Genomic DNA, 19,846 nt, shown 5'->3' with positions numbered 1-19,846 from the left:
GCTTGGGGCATTAGTTGTTTGAAAGTAAAAGGGGCCTGAATTTAAGGGGGGAAGTTTTCAATATTTCTTACCCACATGTAGTTGTCCTGATCCAGATTGGGATCCACCATGTTTACATGCAAGTAAAAGAAGAAAAGAAATAGAAGGCGGCTCAGCAGCATATTGCATACTTAACACTGTTTACTAAAGTTTAGCCCTTAGAGGTTCCCTGTTTCTTAATTCTTAGTTTATGGCCACCTGAATCATCACATACCTGGCTCCAGTTGGTAGATGGCAAAGTTCTAGTACATTTCTAAGTACTGCCTTGACATTTCAAGTTGATGGGCAGTATTAAAATATTTTATTAAGTAAAATTTAATTTAATTTAATTAAAGAAAAACAAATATCTCTTCTTTCCTATCCTGGGTTACATAGATTTGGGGCAATTTGAAAGCTAAATAAAACAGAAACAAATAGATAGGAGATGCTAATACTGTATGGGGTCAGAGACTCTCCCAAGCCAGTTACCATAGTTGTTATCAAATCTAATTTCCATATCAAAAACATGATAGAATACACACCAGAATTTCTGCTGTATTTTTTCTGTCAGGCAATGGCTGCTAGATGGGTGTGAAAGAACAGATTGAAAACTGAGCACTCAAGGAAAGCAAGTGTATTAACTTAACAGAATGTTCTATGCCAAGAAAAATCACTGGATGTAGCAGGAAAAAAGCCCTCCAACATTGGGGGGGGGGGGGAGAGCAGATCCTGTCACACTGCATTTCCCATCATCCCTGGCCACTGACTATGCTAGGGACCCAGTGAAGTGAAAGGCTAGCTTAGAACAAACCAGTGATTTACATGCAATAGAACAGACTGTGTTCACAAGACAGAATTCCCTGGATTGATGCCAATCAACCGGAATATAAAATTAATTTTTAGATTATAAAAATGGAAGATAAAATACAGAATAACTGTAAAACCTCCCAAGTGTATAAGTAAATCACAGTAGCATAATATTTTATTAGAATCACAGCCAAATCCAACATAGGAGTTTATCAGACGCGGGTTTTGGGTGATTTTCCCTGCCTATCACACTATGTTAGCGTCACCAACATTGCGCAATAACGTGAAAGCGCGATGTTCTTCCAGAAGCCATTCATTTCTATGGGAGCCCGTTGCGCAACGCTCCCGTAGTTTAAGCATCATTCCTCCCCTTTTTGGGCATTGCGGGCAAAAGTGGAAGCCAGGCCATGGTCTCCCGCTATCTTGCGAAATGTGTTGCGAAATGGTTTGGTGTGGTAGGCAGCAGCGCAACACAACGCTAAAGTTACTGATTGCAAAGTTCCCATGATGCTGGGCTGCTTTTTGACCCCATTCCCTTCCGGTGGCCTTCCTTTTTCAGGACAACCCCTTGGAGGGGGGGTTGCCTTGTCTTGCATGTAAGGAATCCTTGGGGTCATCCATCCCTGCCCCATTCCTCTGTCCTGCATGGACACCTGGGGGCTGCACATGCAAGGGTCCCCTAGGGGTCATCCATCCCTGCCCCATTCCTCCATCCTGCAAGGACACCTAGGAGGCGGCAAATGAAAGGTGCCCCTAGGGGTCATCTATCCCAACCCCATTCCTCCATCCTGCAAGGACACCTAGGAGGCGGCAAATGAAAGGGGTCCCTATGGGTCATCCATTCCAGCCCCATTCTCTGTCCTGCATGGACACCTAGGAGGCTGTAAATGCAAGGGGCCCCTAAGGGTCATCCATTCCAGCCCCATTCCTCCATCCTGCAAGGACACCTAGGAGGCTGTAAATGAAAGGAGCCCCTAGGGGTCATCCATCCCAGCTCCATTCTTCCATCCTGCATGGACACCAAGTAGGCTGTAAATGAAAGGTGCCCCTAGGGGTCATCCATCCCAGCCCCATTCCTCCATCCTGCAAGGACACCTAGGAGGCGGCAAATGAAAGGTGCCCCTAGGGGTCATCCATCCCAGCCCCATTCCTTGGTCCTGCATGGACACCTAGGAGGCTGCAAATGAAAGGGGTCCCTAAGGGGTCATCCATTCCATTTTATTTAATAATAAAAATAATGAAAAAAATAAGGTACCTAAGGGTCATCCATTCCAGCCCCATTCCTCTGCCCTGCATGAACACCTAGGAGGCTGCAAATGTAAGGGGCCCCTAAGGGTCATCCATTCCAGCCCCATTCCACTACCCTGCATGAACACCTAGGAGGCTGCAAATGGCAGGGACCCCAAAGGGTCATCCAAAGAGCGGCAGCGCTGAGAGAAAAAGGGAACCTCCAAGTCGCGAGGTTATTTATTTGAAAAAATAACTAAAAATAAAGACGGGGTGTATATATTTATTAATAAAAATAAGGAAAAAATAACTAAAAATCAAGACAGGGGTGTATATATTTAATAATAAAAATAATGCATCCTGTATCCCCCACTCATTGCCACCCCAGAATGCCTCTTGCACATATAATAATAATAATAATAATAATAATAATAATAATAATAATAATAATAATAATTTCATCACCGTAAATGCCAGAAAAGGATGCGATTGTCATGCATTCTTTTAGGACTTTTAAAAGCAATTCAGAGCTGTCCCTGAATTCCTTGCAAAAGCATTTATCGTTTTGCCAATTGCCTAATTGACAAAAGCAACAAATGTAACATTCGATTGTAACATTCGCATTTTAGCATGGATTCTCCAAGGAAAAAAGTGCCCTTTTATTGTTCCCTTTCACTTTTATTAGCTGACTTCCAGCAAAGGGATACTGTTGCAAAGGGCAAATACACACACACACACACACACGTACGTATTCCTCAGGAAAAAACACAACAAAACATGCGCTCATTTTGCCAAAAATAGTTTATTTAAAAAGGGAGGAAAGTGCCTGATGGGAGCTCTGTTCATGCCCTGCCTTTGACCTGACCTGAACTGCCCCCTTTCCTCCTGCTTACACTTTGCCATTGCCTTCCACTGAGGCTGAGACAGAGTGACCTGTCAGTTCCAACTGACCCATGGAATCAGTTGGGAATAAAATGGAAATGCAGCGCAGGCATTCTGACTGTAGCACCCGCATATAACACAAACAATAATAATAATAACAACAAAAATAATAATGGCGCTTAAGTTTCAGGAGCAAGAAGAAAGCAAGCACCCCAAAAATCATGTGCATAAATTGTCAAAAGAGGCTGCTCCTGCTGCATCCATTTCCCCACATCCCCAGCTTCTCTCCACAGCCCTATTTCCCTGGGCAATCCTCCTCCTCCTCTTCCTTCCTTCCTTCCCTCTGAGCTGCCCTGGCTCCTTCATCCTCCTCCTCCTGCTCCATTATAGGATGCCCTCCGTGGCTCCCTTCTTCCCACGGCTCCCTCCTCCTCCTCCTCCTCCTCCTCCTCCATCACTTTCTCCACTCCCCCCCCCCACCAAAAGCCACCCTGATTTCCCGTTTTGTCTTCTGTCATCCTTTGCATCCAGATTCCCCTTTTTCCTTGGGCTCTTTCCTTCTCCCCCTCCCCTCCACTAAATAGGACCCTAAAGATGGGGGGGCCCCCTCGCTCCCCCGGAAGCACAAAGGTCATGATGCCACCAAAGCCTCTAAAGGGCATGCGCAAGGATTTTGATGCGAAATGCTTGACAGAAACAGAAGGCGCTGGTGTAGTAGACAGTTCCGCTAAGCATGGTTTTGCATCACGCAAATCGCAACTTTCGCGCAATTGTAGCGCTAACATAACGTTACGGGGGAATGATGGAAAAGCAAGCAATGTGGTAAGACATCGCGTGAAACAGTCATTTCGCAACGTTCTTTACACTTCCTTAGCGCAATTGCAGGGTCCAAAACTTGAGTCTGATAAACTCCATACTTTTATGGCTCACATTCATTATTATTTCTGGCCAGGTTGCAGTTCATGAATGTGCTGTTGTTGTCTCACCTTAAGACTGTAGTTCTGAGTACACGGGAGTCAGGTCTTTTGAACTCTTTGTGACTTCTCATAATGCAATTCTGCTTATGCAGAAATACAAAGAAGCAATCCAATCCAAGCAGTGCATCCCAGAGTTTAATAGAATTTAAACCCTGACAAACTGCAAACCTGTACTCACTTGCTGAGGAGAACAGTATCACTGAATATAATGAAACTTCTGAATACACTGTTGGATTTGAATTCCTTGGACTGTACATCCTGTTTACATCACTGTTTAAATCATTTTGTTGTGAAGCATTTTAGAAACCCCAGACAGAAAAGTTCAGAATAATAAAAATATTATTTATTCATATACCCAATATAATTTCTGACACAAATATGCACATTTCCTGACTTCAATTTCCATGTTTCATCTTAAACTGCTTCCTGGACATTAGCAATTCAATTATCTTCCTAATTAAAAAACATTAACATTTAAGCTAATGCCCAAGATGATGCTTATATCTCACCAGAGGCCACTCATGCCTTCATGCAGAGTTACAGCAAGGTGATATTATGATACTGGAAATTTTCTGGGAAAATGATTGGAAAAATTGTTGCAACTATCATGGCTCTCATCAGCTGACATCTGACCATTAACAATGATATCTGGTTCTGTAGAAATGTTGACATTATTAAATAATAATTTCAAATTATTATTTAAAATGAACACATCGAGCAATCTATTACTTGCAACAGTATTCCCCAAAAGTGGAACAGGTGGGAGTAGATAGTGAAATACAGTAGCCCCTCCATTCTCACAGACTTGGAGTCCGTGTCCCTCACCCATTTGCGGGTGGCAGATGGAGAGGGACAAAATGGGGTGCGCGACCCCAGGTGCATGCCACCATTCAAGCCAACGGGTCTTGAATATTGGTGATTTTTCATTTTCATGGGGGGGGGAGGTTGGAATAGATCCCTAGCAAAAACAGAGGGGTGATTGTACTGTCTTACCCCTAGAACAACTGACATTGCCTGCATTGTCTCTAATTCTCACCACCTAACATACTTCAACATCCCAAGAATGGCTGAAGTAGCTTAAGTGCCAACAGAAATGTTAGTTAACTCTGAGGTTTACCACACAGGACTTTTTGCAGCTCAGATCTGGGGTGACTCCTGGTTCAGCTATGCGAATTCATGTCATAACATGAATGTTTTATCACACCTGGTTGCCCTTCCATTGCCCTTCTGAATCGAGGGGGAATCGAATCCAAGGCAAGTCACGTGATGCAGATTCATGCAAAGCAGAGTGAGTGCAAATGGTATTACCACACTGGTGCATACCATGCGGATTTAACAATTTGAATTGGGACCCTTTTGTCAGGGATGATGGGAGTTGTAGCTCTTCACCTCTGGCTCGAACTCACCACCTTGTTACGCACCGGCGCTGACCAGTTTTGGTCAGTGGTTAAAGCTTTGCTTCAAAAGCAGCAGAGTTACAGAGAATAGGCTGAAGACCCTGACAAACTCTCCAAGCCTTCTCACTCTTGCTTCCACAGAAGTCTTCCCACTTCTTCAGGATCCAGCTGGCTCTTGTATCTTCACTCAAGACACCAGACAACTCAGTAGTCTTATATAAAAGATCTACTTTATTCTACTATATACAGCTCCAAAACTATCCAATACAACTCCTCACTACTACCCACAAAATACATTGGGATTCATAGCCATTATTATAGTCATTGGATAATACCACCCACTCTTGTCAGTTTCCACCCAGTGGGCGTGTACATCCACTCTCATTGGCTCTCTTGGTTCAACCCACAATTAATGATTTCATCATCTCAGCCTTGACCACTTAACAATTGTCAGGTGTGTTCAATTATCCACTTTACATTTCTGTCCTTGGCATTCAGGACTTGCTAATTGTTTTACCTTATACACCTGTGTGGCTCTTAATTGCTTCTGCTGAGTCACCCTGACTCTCACATACAAGTTTTATTTCAATCACTGTATATCCCATGTTGCTTTTTCCTTAACACCTTTCACATGCTTAGTGGGGCTCTGGATGCTGCCCTCCTTCCCTGCCATCCTTCATCAGGTGGAAGGAGCAGTCAGGGGGTGATGGGATAGGTCACAGGGCATCACTGGGGCCAGGATTGGGCTCAAGGAGTAGGCAGGGGATGATGGGATAAGTCGCAGGGGGTCACTGGGGCCAGGATCAGGATGAAGGAGCAGGCAGGCAATGATGGGATATGTCACAGGGGGTCACTGGAGCCAGGATTGGGCTCAAGGAGCAGTCAGGAGATGATGGGATAGGCCGCAGAGGTTCAATGGAGCCAGGATCAGGCTGAAGGAGCAGTGAAGGGGTGATGGGATAAGTCGCAAGGTGGCAGAGAGGATGAGATGGGGATGCAGGAGCAGTCAGGGGATGATGGGATGGGTGGCAGGGTGGCAGAGAGGACGAGATGGCATGAAGGAGGAGGAAGGGTATGAAGGAGCAGGATGCAGGGGGCCAAGGGGAGCGACGTCAGAGTGATCTTCTACACCAGACCAATTTGAAGTGAAATCGAAGTGAGCTTGAGAGCTAATTCTGTGAATTCACATTTTTTCCGATTTCACCAAAATGAGGGGTCACTTTGGAATCACTGCAGAAGCCCCACAGAAGGAGCTCCCATAGAAAGGAATCTCATTTGATAACACGTTCATGTTATGATGTTAATCCGCATCGTTGGACCCACAGTCACCCCAGATCTGAGCTGCAAAATCTCCAAAAAGCTCAGTGTGATAAACACCTCTGACACTTCATCTGAAAGCTGCAAGAAGTTGCCTTGCATTGACTCAGATCATTGGTCCATCAAGCTCAGTATTATCTTCTTTGTCTAGCAGTAGATCTTCATGTTGTCCAGTGAAGATGTTCCACACTCAGAGCTTGGAAACCTGAGATGAGAGCATGGGGTGGGGAGGGGATATTTTTTTGGACTTCAGCTCCCAGAATCTCCCAAAGTTGTAGGCCCAAAATGTAATCTCTGCTTGAGATGCTTGTAAATTAGATATGCTGTGGACTAAACCTATCACCTAAAGTTAGAAGTGAAACAGCTTCTGCTCTGTCACTATGGCCCCACACATAACATTCACACATCAAGAAACACCTGCACTCAGTGTGCATGCTGTCTACCCATCCTTTTTGTTTACACCCCCAATGCACAAACTGCTTCACAATTATACACTTTTCAGATAAACAACAACTGTTTAATTTCTGTTTTGCAGATGGGAAAATAATGTTGAAAGACTAGCCAGTCAGTACAGCAAGTTACAACATTTGTATATCTGGCTAGGAAACAGCTGTTTAATTTTGCATCCAGTAGTCCATGTATGAGATGGAATTCACAAAACTGTTCCTACAATTAAGCAGACTGAGGTAATTGCTTCACACCCAAGGTGCTAAGAAGTGGTGGAAAGGTAATGGAGGAGAAGGTCATATACTATGCAGCTTGTGTTGCATCCCATAAGTTGGCAGGCTGTCTTGAGCTATGGTAGAGCATGCAGTTTCACTGCCAGTGTGGAAGAAAGATCCAAGTGCCAGTTCACTTGGCTTTTGTACATGGGCTGGGAGAGGACGTCATATTATTATTTTCTGAAGGCAGCCAAATGTCTCAGGCTGGACTTGACTTCTCAGAAGAAGCCAAAACACAAATCCCATTGACTGTACTCTGACACTGAAAATATTGATTTAGAATGCCATCTAAGGAAATTTGAGCATACTGAATCCTATAGAAATTTATTACCCCCATATTCCACTGATTTCAGTAAAACATAGACATGCCCTATCTTCTCTAAACTACACCATCGGGGATTTTATTTATTTATTTATTTTGTAGCAATGAGTCTTAAGGTAAAATTTGTTGTCCAGTCTGGAGATTCCTGGGTATCACATCAACATTCTGCTTTTACATTTAATTAACACTTCCAGCAGGCCTTAGAACAGTGATGGTGAACCTTTTAGAGGCCGAGTGCCCAAAGTACAACCCAAAACCCACTTATTTATTGCAAAATCCCATGTCAAACTCTGGCAAACTCTGTGCTGGGGCGATGGCACATGTGCTCACAGAGAGCGCTTTGAGTGCCAACTCTGGCATGCGTGCCATAGGTTCGCCATCACTGCCTTAGAAGAAGCCTGTTCAGAGCATAACCTAGTATGCAGCTACACTGTAGAAATAGTGCAGTTTATAACACCACTAGGTTGTGTAGCACCATTCTATGAAATCCTGGGATTTGTAGTTTTACAAGGTCTTTAGCTTTCTTTGCCAAGCGAGCTAGTGCTTCACAAAAGTGCATTATTTTTATAGTGTAGATGCACCCCCTGTTTGTAACCCAGGAAGGAACCCAAGCAAGAAAGCAAGGCTTTAGCTATTTGCTCTGCAGCATTCCAAAACATTAGTGCCTGTAATAACTTCTAAGAATTAAAACAAAACCCTATTTCCAGGAGATACCACACCTAAAATAAAATAAAATAAAATTAAACAAGGACAAGTGTGTATGTTTAACTAAATGCCTGAACATTAATTAAGTGCCTGAGCCATATTACATTAGCCCCTTGGTATAAGGGAAGCTCCCTTATACCAAGTCAGATAATTCATCCAGCACCCTTCGTATTGATACCCCATGGTATAACACTTATTTTTTCCAGCCCTACTGGAAATGCCAAGGTTTGAAATTTAAAACATTTTCTATGCAAAACATGCACTCTGGTTCTAAGCTACAGACCTTTCCCCGAGCCTCTGAATTTTTAAACTATTCTTACTAGCTCAAAGAACAGTACTAGTTCAGGGCTCCCTCTGATCCTCTACAAAACAGACATGGGATGTAATTCTCCCTGTGCTTCTTAAGGAGCAAATACTGTGGAATTCAATTCACGTGGGCAAAGGTGAACAGTTTGAAAGGTGAAAATACCTTGTGCCAAGTACCGCACAGTAAATACACAGTTAACTTCTCTTCTTTTCATAGATGAATCCATTTCTAGGTGAACGGCACAAAAACCACCTTTGAGTGTTTAAAAGCACTGAGGAATTCTCCTGACCTTGCAGTGATGAGCATTTCATGCCAGTCAGTACAATTACTAAGCAGTTTTGCACAGCCTACCCATCTCTAGCCATATAAAGCACGAGCTACTCTCCACAAATTCCCAGTTTTTGCTGCTTCAGTTCCTCCCCCCATTAAAAGGTTACTAGAATTTACATTTGGAGGCCCCCCACCCCCCTACACACACATGCACATCTTCGTTGCAGGTACCTGTCCTGCAGCTTCTTCTCAATCCCATTCCCACCACTCATGTGCTCCCTGACAGTTTGATATGAGGAACGTACCGCTTCTTATCTTGGGCTGTAGGCTGGTCACTGGCTGGAAGAAGATGACAGGAATCTACAGAAACCTCTCCAGAGTGACTGCAGCTAAGAGGAGGAGATGGTCCAATGGATGGCAACTTGCCAGTAAATCACACTGCAGAAGCCATCCCCATCAGCAGCCTGGGATAGACACAGGAGGACAAAGCCAGAGTTTGATCAAGTGTGTGGTACTGCAGTTGTATCTGTGCGAGTGAGTGAGTGAGTGACTCACACATCTGTGTGCAGAGAAAGCAAGCCTGGTCTCTCAAATGTCCTGCTAAGGAGGAGGTTCTTAGACAGAGTGGTACAAACAATGGGAGAACTTCAAATATTTCTAAGCTATTTGGACATGGCTACCTGCAGAGTTATTATAAGTAAATATCCCATGGCAAAATTATTGGAGAAAATGTCCTGGGCCTGATCAGCATCTGTTATGTACTGCTGCTGCAATATACCTGGATTTTGCAATGAGGCTCCATTCTGAAAAGGGGCTCTCCTTCCAGAAACTGTTAAAAGTGGCACTCTGTAAATGGGACTGAGCCTTTGCATTCCAGTAAAAATAGGTTAATAACTCCCAATGGGAGGAGTGGTTGAATTTAGTTTTTTCCTTATGATCAGGATGAAATCCTGCGGTCTTGAACTGGTTTATTTCTGCAGTGAGTTTAAGACCTTGGTAGAATCTTCAGCATCACTTTGTTTGAATGGGAGATCAGTGCAGTAGTTTGATGGCTACTATACAGTGGTTCCTTGTTGTACACTGGTGTTTGGTTCCAGGATCCCCCATGGATAACAAAATCTGTGGATGCTCAAGTCCTATTAAACATGATGGCATAGCAAAATAGTGTTCCTTATATAAAATGGCAAAATCAAGGTTTGCTATTTGGAATGTATACTTTTAAAAAATATATTTTCAAGCTGTGGATGCTTGAATCTGTGGATAAGAAATCTATGGATGAAGAGGGCCAACTGTGTAATCCCTGGTGTTTCCTTTCTTGGGGACTGGAAAGTAAATTGAATGTTTCTAATCTGTGGGCCATTCTTTTGTTTTTGATATTAGTTTACAGATTTTTGTTAAAATTGGAATAGGTTTCATCTGTACAACTTGAAATAGCTCTCCATGTGTTCCCGGTGATTTATTTCTCCCAAGTGTTTTGAGAGCCCTTTGCACTTTGCTCTCTATAAGTGTTGGCTCATCTTCAAATAGTTCTTTTTTGAAGGAACCCATCATATTTGGTGTCTCTTATATAGCTCCTCAAACTGTCTTTTATTTTGTCCTAATCACACAAAGTATTCTCCTGTTGGTATAGCATCCTTATTTTTGGTTTGATTTTCCCTTTATTTTATTAGATTCTGTGGAAGAGGTCTCTTGTTATACTGTTTTGTTATCTTCTTCTATTTCTTTGCATTGATTATTATAAGTTTTCTTTGTCCCTACACACAAATCATTTATTAGGTCTGTTCAGGATTCTGGTTCTGTTTTTATTACTTATTATTTACCCAGTTATTTTAATTTGATGCATGGTGATGAACCAGAAATTTAGTACAAGCAAACCTTCCTTTCTCAGGCTGCTCAGATGTCCTTTACCTCACAGACTAGCTGGCAGCTTGCTGTCTGCAATATAACCACTGTAGGTCTGATCAAAGTCCATTTAGTCCAATATGAGTTTCCCACTAGACCTAATGAGCTGACAAGGAGGACCTGAGTGTCCATGAATAAAAATGTTTTTCAAGATTTTACAGCTTTGAAATAGGAAAACCAGCAATTATATAAAAGGTACTTTAGAAAAGATGGAAAACACATTATTCTCTGACCTCCAGATCACCAAAGCACTTCTAGGATACAAGCTAAGTGAATATAAAAGGTGTTGTGGATGAAAGACACAGATATTGTCATTTACATGTTGCATGAGACCTATATATTTTACCTCAAAGAAATAAACCAGTTTAATATATGGTTTGTTGTTGTTTTGTTTTGTTTTTACATAACATGTAAAGGTGGGTTATCAGGAGAGAATATTAAAATGGAAAACAATAGATCACAAGAACCAAAGCTTTCAGATACTATAGAATAAAACAGGGACATGAGGCGGGGGGGGGGGGGGATATAGTTTTGCTGCCACCCCCAGGGTCCATAAAGGGAGACCAAGCATGCTCCTTTCCAAAGATGTCCCATAACTGGAAAGGAGTTGTTGTTAACTGCCCTTGAGTCAACCTCATCTCATTGCGACCCTGTGGATGAGACATCTCCAACATCCCCTGTATGAAAACGTACGCTGCAAACTTCTTTCTCTGGCTGAATTTGCACTACAGAAATAATGTAGTTTGACAGCGCTTTAACTGCCATGGCTCAGTGCTATAGAACTCTGGGTTTTGCAGTTTTGTGACATACATAGCCTTGTCAGTGAGCAAACTACACATCCCAGGATTGCATAGCCTGGAGTCATGGCCATTCACGTGGTGTCAAACTGCATTATTTCTGCACAAGGCCTGATTCCCACTACTTATTAAATTGGATCGCAAATGAGTTTAAACCAGTTCAAACGACCCTAGTTCCCACTTAAACCGAGTCTCTGAAGCGATTCCAATAGGGGGGCCATGTGCTACACCCAGTTAACCTGCGTCTTTTTGTTATTGTGAGCCACCTTGGGTCCCTTTGGGGGGAAAGGCGGGCTAATAAATAAATGGTAGTAGATGTACAATTCCTCCTGGACAGAAGGTGGAAATGTAAGATGTGTCCTTGAAAGGGAGTCATCCTGGAGGGGCCTGAATCTACAAGACATAAGCAGAGCAAGACTAAGAAGTATGCATTTATATTTCTACCAGTGTTTTTTACTTTTTTCTTTTGGAAAGGGCCTACATTTTCCTTAAATGTCCTCCATTTTGAGATGGCTAAGGCGCATGGGTTCACATTTATATGTTTGTGAGCCTTTATTTGTTGGCCAAGGAGGAACTCCAAAACAATCTCCATTTTGAGCAGGACTATCAAGAAGCATGAATTTGAGCAGTGGAAGGGGTGTGTTTTGGAAGTGCCTCATCCACATAGGCGCCATGACGAACCTAGTGCTTCAACCTTTGGGCCAGTCCAGAGGTGTTTTTTGGACTTCAACTCCCAGAAGTCCCAGTCAGTTATGCTCATTGTCCAGGAATTCTGGGAGTTGAAGTCTCAAGACCAAAGGCACTCCTATCAGGGACGCTTGGCCCCGCCCCCTCAGGCAACCGTTGGCAGAGGCGCGCGCAACCGTCCCGAGGGGGCGTGGCCGAGCGAGGCCCCGCCCTCTTTCCGCTGGGAGTGGGATGGAGGCAATGGCGCCTGCGCCGGCCCTTGACGACGCGTCGTCTGTCGCTCTGCAGAGGGCCTTGGCGACGCGTCCTGAAGGGCCTGGTCTCCCCGCTGAGGCCATGAAACTGACCAGGAAGGTGGTCCTCTCCCGGGCGAAGGCCACCAGCCTCAGCGGAGTCCGGAAGCTCAATTGCTGGTGAGGGAGGAGGAGGAGGAAAGGGACTGGCAAGGCAGAGTCACTGAGGTTGCATCCAGATTGGAGACATAACCCGATTTGGTAGCGCTTTAATTTGTTGTCTGACTCCTTGCTATGGAATTCTGGGAGTTGGAGTTTGTTGTGGGGCCCAGAAACTCCAACTCCCAGAATTCCATAGCAGAGACTCAAACCATCCATAGCTTGAAAATCATCCCAGATCCCCATTTCCAAGTAACTAATCTAGGAGAGATGTAACTTACCAGATAGAGAAGCAGCATCCTTTCATTACCCTCATTCGTTCATTCATTGGAAAATAAAAGCTGGGCTTGTATGTGTACCTTCCCAGGGAAGAGTCTTAGAAGAGCCAATGCAGTATGATGACAACTATTTTGACTATGAGGCTGTGTATATGTAAGCAGCTTTTAGGCCTTTGTGTTCTCCCCTGAACCTTACATGTTGGGATGGAGTGGGGTGACATGACTAACTTTGCCCTGCTGCCATACTTGTGTTTGGTGGTGTTACTGCTATAAACCTAGCAGTAGAATCAGTCCGTAGGGAGATCTATTAGCACCTTTGAGACTAAATGAAAGAAAGAAAATGCATTTGAGGAATTAGACTGAAGTCTATGAAAGCTGATGCTGCCAATTTCTTTCTTTCAGTTAGTCTCAAAGGTGCTACAAGATCTCTCTGCGTATTGCTGTATACTTCAACATGTATGCTTTCATTTGCATCAGGAGTCTTCTACACACTTGGGACTCTGCCTTAGTAGAGTTCCCACTGGGGCAGAGAGGTACCTGTGCTTAAGTGTTAAGCGGAGGGATATTGGAATGATGCTAGCAAACATGCGTGCAGATCCTTCCATTCCAGTAATACTCATTGATGCACAGAAAGGAGCCCAGACGTTTGTAGAGGGTTTGGATTGTGTCTTTTTCTCATGTGACTTTCCTTTGATTAGTATAAATGTTGCTCCAGTGTTTTAACTGCATATATGCTGTTTAAAACATGCCCTTCAAATGTTTTTCTCTTTTAGGGGCAGCCGAATCACAGATGTAAGTAACACTTCTGTCTCTCAAAAGTGTACTAAATCAAGGTAGTGACTATCATGATTGTTCTGAAGGAGAAGGTAAGCAGAGTAATCTGGAGGCTACCTTCTCTGTGGTATAATTGATTGCTCTTAATAGTTGGTTTGCCTCCAAACAAATACCCTTTCTTTGCAGGACAGAGCTGAGCTAAGCTACACTTTATAATGAAGTGGTTCTTTCACTTTCTTCTTTCCTGTTCTGTGACTGGAAAAAGGAAATACTCTTCTGTCTGTGGTCAGTAGAGATGACAAGAACTGAAGATTTCTTGTAGCATTTTTTTTCTGACAGGAAAAGTGAGGAGCAAGAGAGATTTGGGTGAAACAGAAACACCAGCTCTAGTAAGAAAGGAAATTATTCATGAGTTAGTCCACCTGGAAGCATGAGATGAGTTTGTGCAGACTTGGGTGTGCAACAGCCTAAGCTACTTAACAGGTCATTCAGGAATAACCAGTGAGAAGGAAGGAAAGGGCACATTCATCTGTTGCAGCAACATTGCCACTGTGCTTTGCTACAGCCTGGTTTTGACAGTTACCTGGGAATCACAGCAGAAATCATCACTACCTTTACTATTATTAAGAAAGGAAGTACAGTCGGCCCTTTTTATACATGGATTTTTTATACACGGATTCAAGCATCCAAAGTTTGAAAATGTTCAAAAAAAGTATACATTACAAATAACAAACCTTGATTTTGCATTTTTATAAGGGACACCATTTTGCTATGTCATTATATTTAATGGGACTCGAGCATACATGGATTTTGTTATCCACGGGGATCTTGGAACCAAACCTAAGCGTACAACAAGGGTCCACTGTACATCCCAGTGGTCAGTTATAATATGCTTTGCTTGCTGAAATGGACCGTTTCAGTGCCTGCCATTTCAGTTTAAAATGACCGTGGCTCATTTGTGCTGAGGAAGACCCCTGACAGATTCTTAAGGGCTGGTGCCAGCCAGAGGTAGGCATAGTTTTTTTAAAAAGAATTTAGGAGCAGCCCCCTGTTTTGATGCTGGTGAGCTCCATGTTCTGTCCAGCTCCAGAGTCTTGTACAACATCAACGATAACAATGTAATTTGATTCACTGTAGTCTGGCTGTTAGCCTCAAGCCATAAAAATAAATCTAAAACAAGGTTAACTAATCCTGTTTATGAATTTATGAATGTTTAAAGACTTCTAATACACTGTGGCACCCCAGTTGTGAAATACCCTCCTATTAGTGGACCAGGTGATACAAATGCCGGACCTGATCCCCTTCCCCACCACATTCCCTTCTCTTTTTGTATTGTGTCTTTTTAGATTGTAAGCTTGAGGGCAGGGAACTTTCTAATTAAAAATAATAATAATTGTAAGCCACTGAGAGCCTTTAGAGCTGAAGAGCGGCGTATAAATACCATGAATGAATGAATGAATGAATAAATAAATAAATAAATAAATGTCTTTCTAGTGTAAAAATAGAGCTTCTTATCAAAGTCTTTGAAACCTAATTGATTTTACCAAAATCCAGACAAATGTTAAACTTTTAGGCTTTTAAATTTTAACTGGCTTGTTTTAACTTGTCAAATGGTTTAATATGGATTTAATCTGTTTAAATGATTTTTGACTGTTTTATATTGTTTAAATTGGTGAAACTGATTTTATTGTAAGCTGCTCTCAGGTCTATTTTAATTATTTAATTAACTATTTTAATTATTATTTAACAGACTCCCTGGTTTACTTAGTGAACTTTATATATTTGCTTTCTCCTCACTCACTGCCAAAATTGAGAATGCTTAATTTTTCTTCTGCCTCTTTCATTTTTTAATGTCCAGATTTCAATCTGCTGTGAACTTCCCAACGTTGAGGTGATGACACTGAGGTATGTCTGAGCCTGCTAAAGAAGTATGCTTAGCTTGACAAATCAAGGCAATGAAAATCAATGTCTTTCTTTCAAAGTCAAATTGGGAGCCTGCTCTGAAACTATAACTAATAGGCCCCATCTTCCAAGCTGGTTTGCTTAGAATACATGACATCTTATCTTTCCTGTTCTCACACTACTTCCTTATTCAAACATGTTGTGCCTCAGTTTACATGTTTCTTATACCACAGGCTTTCTTTCCTGCCTTCATACAGCCATGAACTCTGTTTGGACCAGATAACATTAAATATGTAGTATGAATTGCCTGCTGTCACCACCACTTGCACCCAAACATTAGTGAGCAACAGTTCAAGATTTTGTTTGCTCTTTTGTAAACATGAGCACCAGCCGAAAACCTGAATTTCTAAGAGCTCTAACATTATGCAATAATGCTTAATAAGAGATAGTTGTAAATAAATACTTCCACTTTAACTGTGACTTCCCAATATGCTTTCCCACTTTCTCTCCACTAGTGCAAATAACATCTCTGATCTGGAGCCAATGAGTCAGTGCCTGAACTTAACCGAACTTTATCTCAGGAGGAACAGTATTGCTAGCCTCCATGAACTGTTCCACCTGAAAAAACTGCCACGCCTGAGGGTCCTCTGGCTCTCTGAGAACCCCTGTTGTGTCTCTGACACTCACCACTATCGGATGACAGTGCTGCGCAACCTCCCCAATCTCCAGAAGCTTGATAATCAGAGTGCGTATTGCAATAAACTACCTAATCTGTGTTGGGATTTTTTTTGTTTCTGAATTAACTCCTTAATTGGAATGATTAAATCCTGAGGCTGCAGGATGAATGGATCTCCTGCACACCACTGCAGGGAATCTGCTTTGAACACTTTCACACACAACGAAGTTTCAAGTAGAACTAGGGAAAATCTCCAAGAGAGTTGTATATTGCCTATTAGTGAGAATCTTGCCTGGATAGGCTTTCACATGTTATTTGGGCCTCATCCTAGTAGCTTGTTTAAACTGTCTGTATTTATGCATGAGCAAGAGACTTGTAGGAGCTAGGTCCCAGAGCTTCCATATGGCAACGTGCTAGCTGCTAGCAGCTAATAAACTCATAATTCATTACCTACATTCTAATTAAATTAATAGGTAGTTCCCTTCTATGAATATACCAAACACAAAAATTCTGGATATATAGAAATACCATACCTCAATATGAGGTGACCAGTGCAGTAATCCTGCTCTCAAAGGATCATTTGAATTTGCCACTTGAACTATACTGTGGCTGAATTGTGACCTATTCATTCATCCATCACCTCATGTTTGCCCTGATTCAGCAAGCGGAGTTTCTGCCAGTAGAGTTTCTTTGGGCATTAGCATGGTTCTTTGGGTGGCAGGTAGAAATACACAGGAGTGAATGTTCCCCACCACCACTTAAAATTCCTGGGCATAGAATACTTCATAGATCAAAGAGAAGACTAAGCCTAGAACCTTTATGTGATGAGATTTTTTTAAAAATTCAGCGGAGCTTGTAGATACGTCAGATTCTCCTTGACATGGAGATACTCTAGCTCTAGGTCAGTGAACTTGTCTAAGAATGCTCCTCCTTTGGCTTTTGTAGTGGTGACAGAAGAAGAATTGTCCCATGCACTACTGGAAGGGGAAGAAATAACAGCACCCCCATCCAAGGTGGACACAGATCACTGCTGCCAAAACTCTACTGTTGAATCCAGGGTGACAGATTCTACAATGGAGAATGAAAATGAACTCACGAACTTCAGTTTGGAAGAAACAAAGTAAGGAAGCACTGTTGCTTGTTCTTGGGGATCCTCTGATTCCATTCATATGTCTAGTGTACAATGGAGAATGAAAATGAACTGAAATCCCTCACTCAGTATTGCCAATGAAAGTTGTAATCAAATAATCTAATTTTTCAAAGCAATTAGAATCTGTTGTGTGTAATAGAAGCAGCCAGGTTGTCTCATTTTAAATAGTGCAAGATGGGGGATGTATTCACAAATGGCCACTTGAGTTATTTGCTTATTCTCTCTCTCCCCCCGCCACCCCCATTCTACAGTAAAATTCGTGAACAGCTTGGTATGAAGCCAGTTGTTGCAAGAGATAAGTTTACTTCCCTCTCACCAAGAGAGATTGATGGGAACCAAAAAAAACGGGTGAGTGTGAAAGCTGTTCTTACATGAATGTTGAAAAGGCATTGACTGTCTGCTTGACCTTTTGCTAGCCCTGTACATTATCTTGACTCTCCTTATTGAATATATGTTTATGTATTGTGATAAGAGTAAACCCTTTATTGTCTTCCCCCTCTCCTTAGAAAACTGCTAAAATGCTGGAGATAAAATTAATCTTTAAAGCAGTAATTGGAAGGGAGTGTGTAACTCCTAATAGGGATCTTAGGAATTTGAAGGAATATAAAGCTCTTAACATTGTGACCTTGATTTTTTCATTCCTGTGGCGTTTAAAGAGCGTACAGTATTTCTGAGCAAGGACTGGGGTTAAAACATAAGAACACTGCAATTATTTTGTTGGATTGGGCTGGAGAGAACAAAATACAGTCAAAAAGAGGAATAGGCCTGCAGATAGTGACTCATTCTTTGCTTTTTTCCCTCATGTTCCTGCCTTGTGTGTTCTGGATTAATAGAACAACATCCTCAATGCCATCCTGCTGCTTCTAGAAGAGCTTGATTCAGAGGGACTAGATGTTGTCCATCAAACTGTTGGTAACAAAATCCAAGCCTTGCAGAAGAAGGAACTCCATGAGGACCGATAGCACATCACAGTAGCAGTTTTGTGGGTCAGTGGAACTTGCATCCACAGGCATGGCTGCACCCTCCTCATGCTGCTGGCCATTGTGTGGAGCTGTGCAACAGAGTACAGGAAGAAATAATATGCATCCCCTGTCTGTCTTGCATCAGGACTCTGCTGTTGAACAAGCTTTCAGCTGCAGCCACAACTTAACAAGCAACTGCTACTCTGTACTCCACTAAGGCACAACAGGGAAAACAGACATGCACAGAGTTACAGCATGTAGCTGTAACATGGAAAAGGGAGAGGGGAGACAGTTCTGGCCCTACTTTTCTGCTAGTGCCTGCTGGGTAGAAGAATCACTCCTAATCTTGCTTCAGATGTCGTTATGTCTGAGCTTTAGCTGACTTCCTTAGCATGATGTTTTCTTGCGTGTTAATACTGGAGCAAGAGTAAACTTCATGCTGCGATACTCCAGTACTGAGAAGCTTTTGACAGTAAATTTGGGCACAAAGTCAAGTTCTATTTTTAAAAATCACTGAACCTTTAAATTTGGTGGCGAGCTTCCAGCTTTGATCCACTAGCTCTCCTCCTCTGCATAGTGGGGTGGACTTGATGAAAATATAATCTACCAACTAATCTTGAAGTTTGTTTGAATTTTTGTTTTTATTCAATAAGAATTCTGTCTTGCAGCTTTGGATGTCTGCCTCAGCCTTCTCTGATCACTTGTCAGTTTAGTCCCCACAGTAGCCTTAAAAAAGTATAAGGCTATCTAATTGCACTGATGTGGAAGGAAATGAGTAGATGGTGCAGAGTAAGCAAAGTGATTTTGGTTTCAGAAATGGCATTAAAGTCAGTTACCAAAAACCTACAGACTTAGTATGATTCATCTCATTGTGTGTCATTAAGAAGCTGCATCTAATGCAGGGAACACATTATGAATTGCTGCCTTTAAGAAATTCATAAGCAGTGTGTTCTGACACATCCTCGCCCCAAAGAGTTATGGTTATAGGTCTTGTGGGTTTTAAAGTAGAAACATTTTCTTGTAATTACATGTTTGTTTGTTTTAAAATTATGATTACTCCTCTTGACTCCATGTCTGTATGAATCAAATCATCTGTGGTAAATTCCACTAGTTAATTTTTATGTAATTCACAATCCACCTTGCCAACAAAGCATGTTCAAGCTGGCTAACAATAATAAATTAATATAAAAATAAATGCAACAATAAAAAGCATAGCTAGTATGGAAATACGTAGATCCTTGCAACAGGAGATCCACCCAAAAACTGAATCTCATCCTGTATGAAAATGCCTTTATCTGCCAGCAGAACAACAAAAGCCTCCTTGGTTCCAGAATTCTAGTGTGGGGAGCAACCACTGGTATGATTTCTCTGCCAT

General features: G+C 42.2%; 2 protein-coding genes across 2 annotated transcripts in view; one reads left to right on the top strand and one right to left on the bottom strand.

Annotated features, from left to right (window-relative positions):
• The window catches only part of TRPM2 (transient receptor potential cation channel subfamily M member 2), a 55,353-nt gene extending 54,649 nt beyond the window's left edge, over positions 1-704 (bottom strand). The window contains exons 1-2 of the mRNA XM_089509400.1: positions 561-704; positions 72-86 (exon numbers count right to left, since the gene is read on the bottom strand). The gene's annotated coding sequence lies outside the window, so the exon portion shown is untranslated. The remainder of the gene's footprint in view (positions 1-71; positions 87-560) is intronic.
• Positions 705-12,540: 11,836 nt separating this feature from the next.
• LOC149318310 (cilia- and flagella-associated protein 410-like) lies at positions 12,541-19,317 on the top strand. The gene is made up of 7 exons (XM_089509395.1): positions 12,541-12,750; positions 13,781-13,799; positions 15,640-15,686; positions 16,199-16,428; positions 17,305-17,479; positions 17,761-17,857; positions 18,343-19,317. Exons 1-7 carry the CDS (start codon positions 12,569-12,571, stop codon positions 18,469-18,471), a joined length of 879 nt encoding a protein of 292 aa, XP_089365521.1. The 5' UTR covers positions 12,541-12,568; the 3' UTR covers positions 18,472-19,317.
• The last annotated feature ends 529 nt before the right edge of the window (positions 19,318-19,846 follow it).

This window comes from Sceloporus occidentalis, unplaced genomic scaffold (assembly GCF_023333645.1).
Source record: "Sceloporus occidentalis isolate IW3139 unplaced genomic scaffold, rSceOcc1.0.p SCAF_2, whole genome shotgun sequence".
NCBI classification, from domain to species: Eukaryota; Metazoa; Chordata; class Lepidosauria; order Squamata; family Phrynosomatidae; genus Sceloporus; species Sceloporus occidentalis.
The sequence above is the reverse complement of the archived record's forward strand: the minus strand, read 5'-3'. Positions and strand labels throughout refer to the sequence as shown.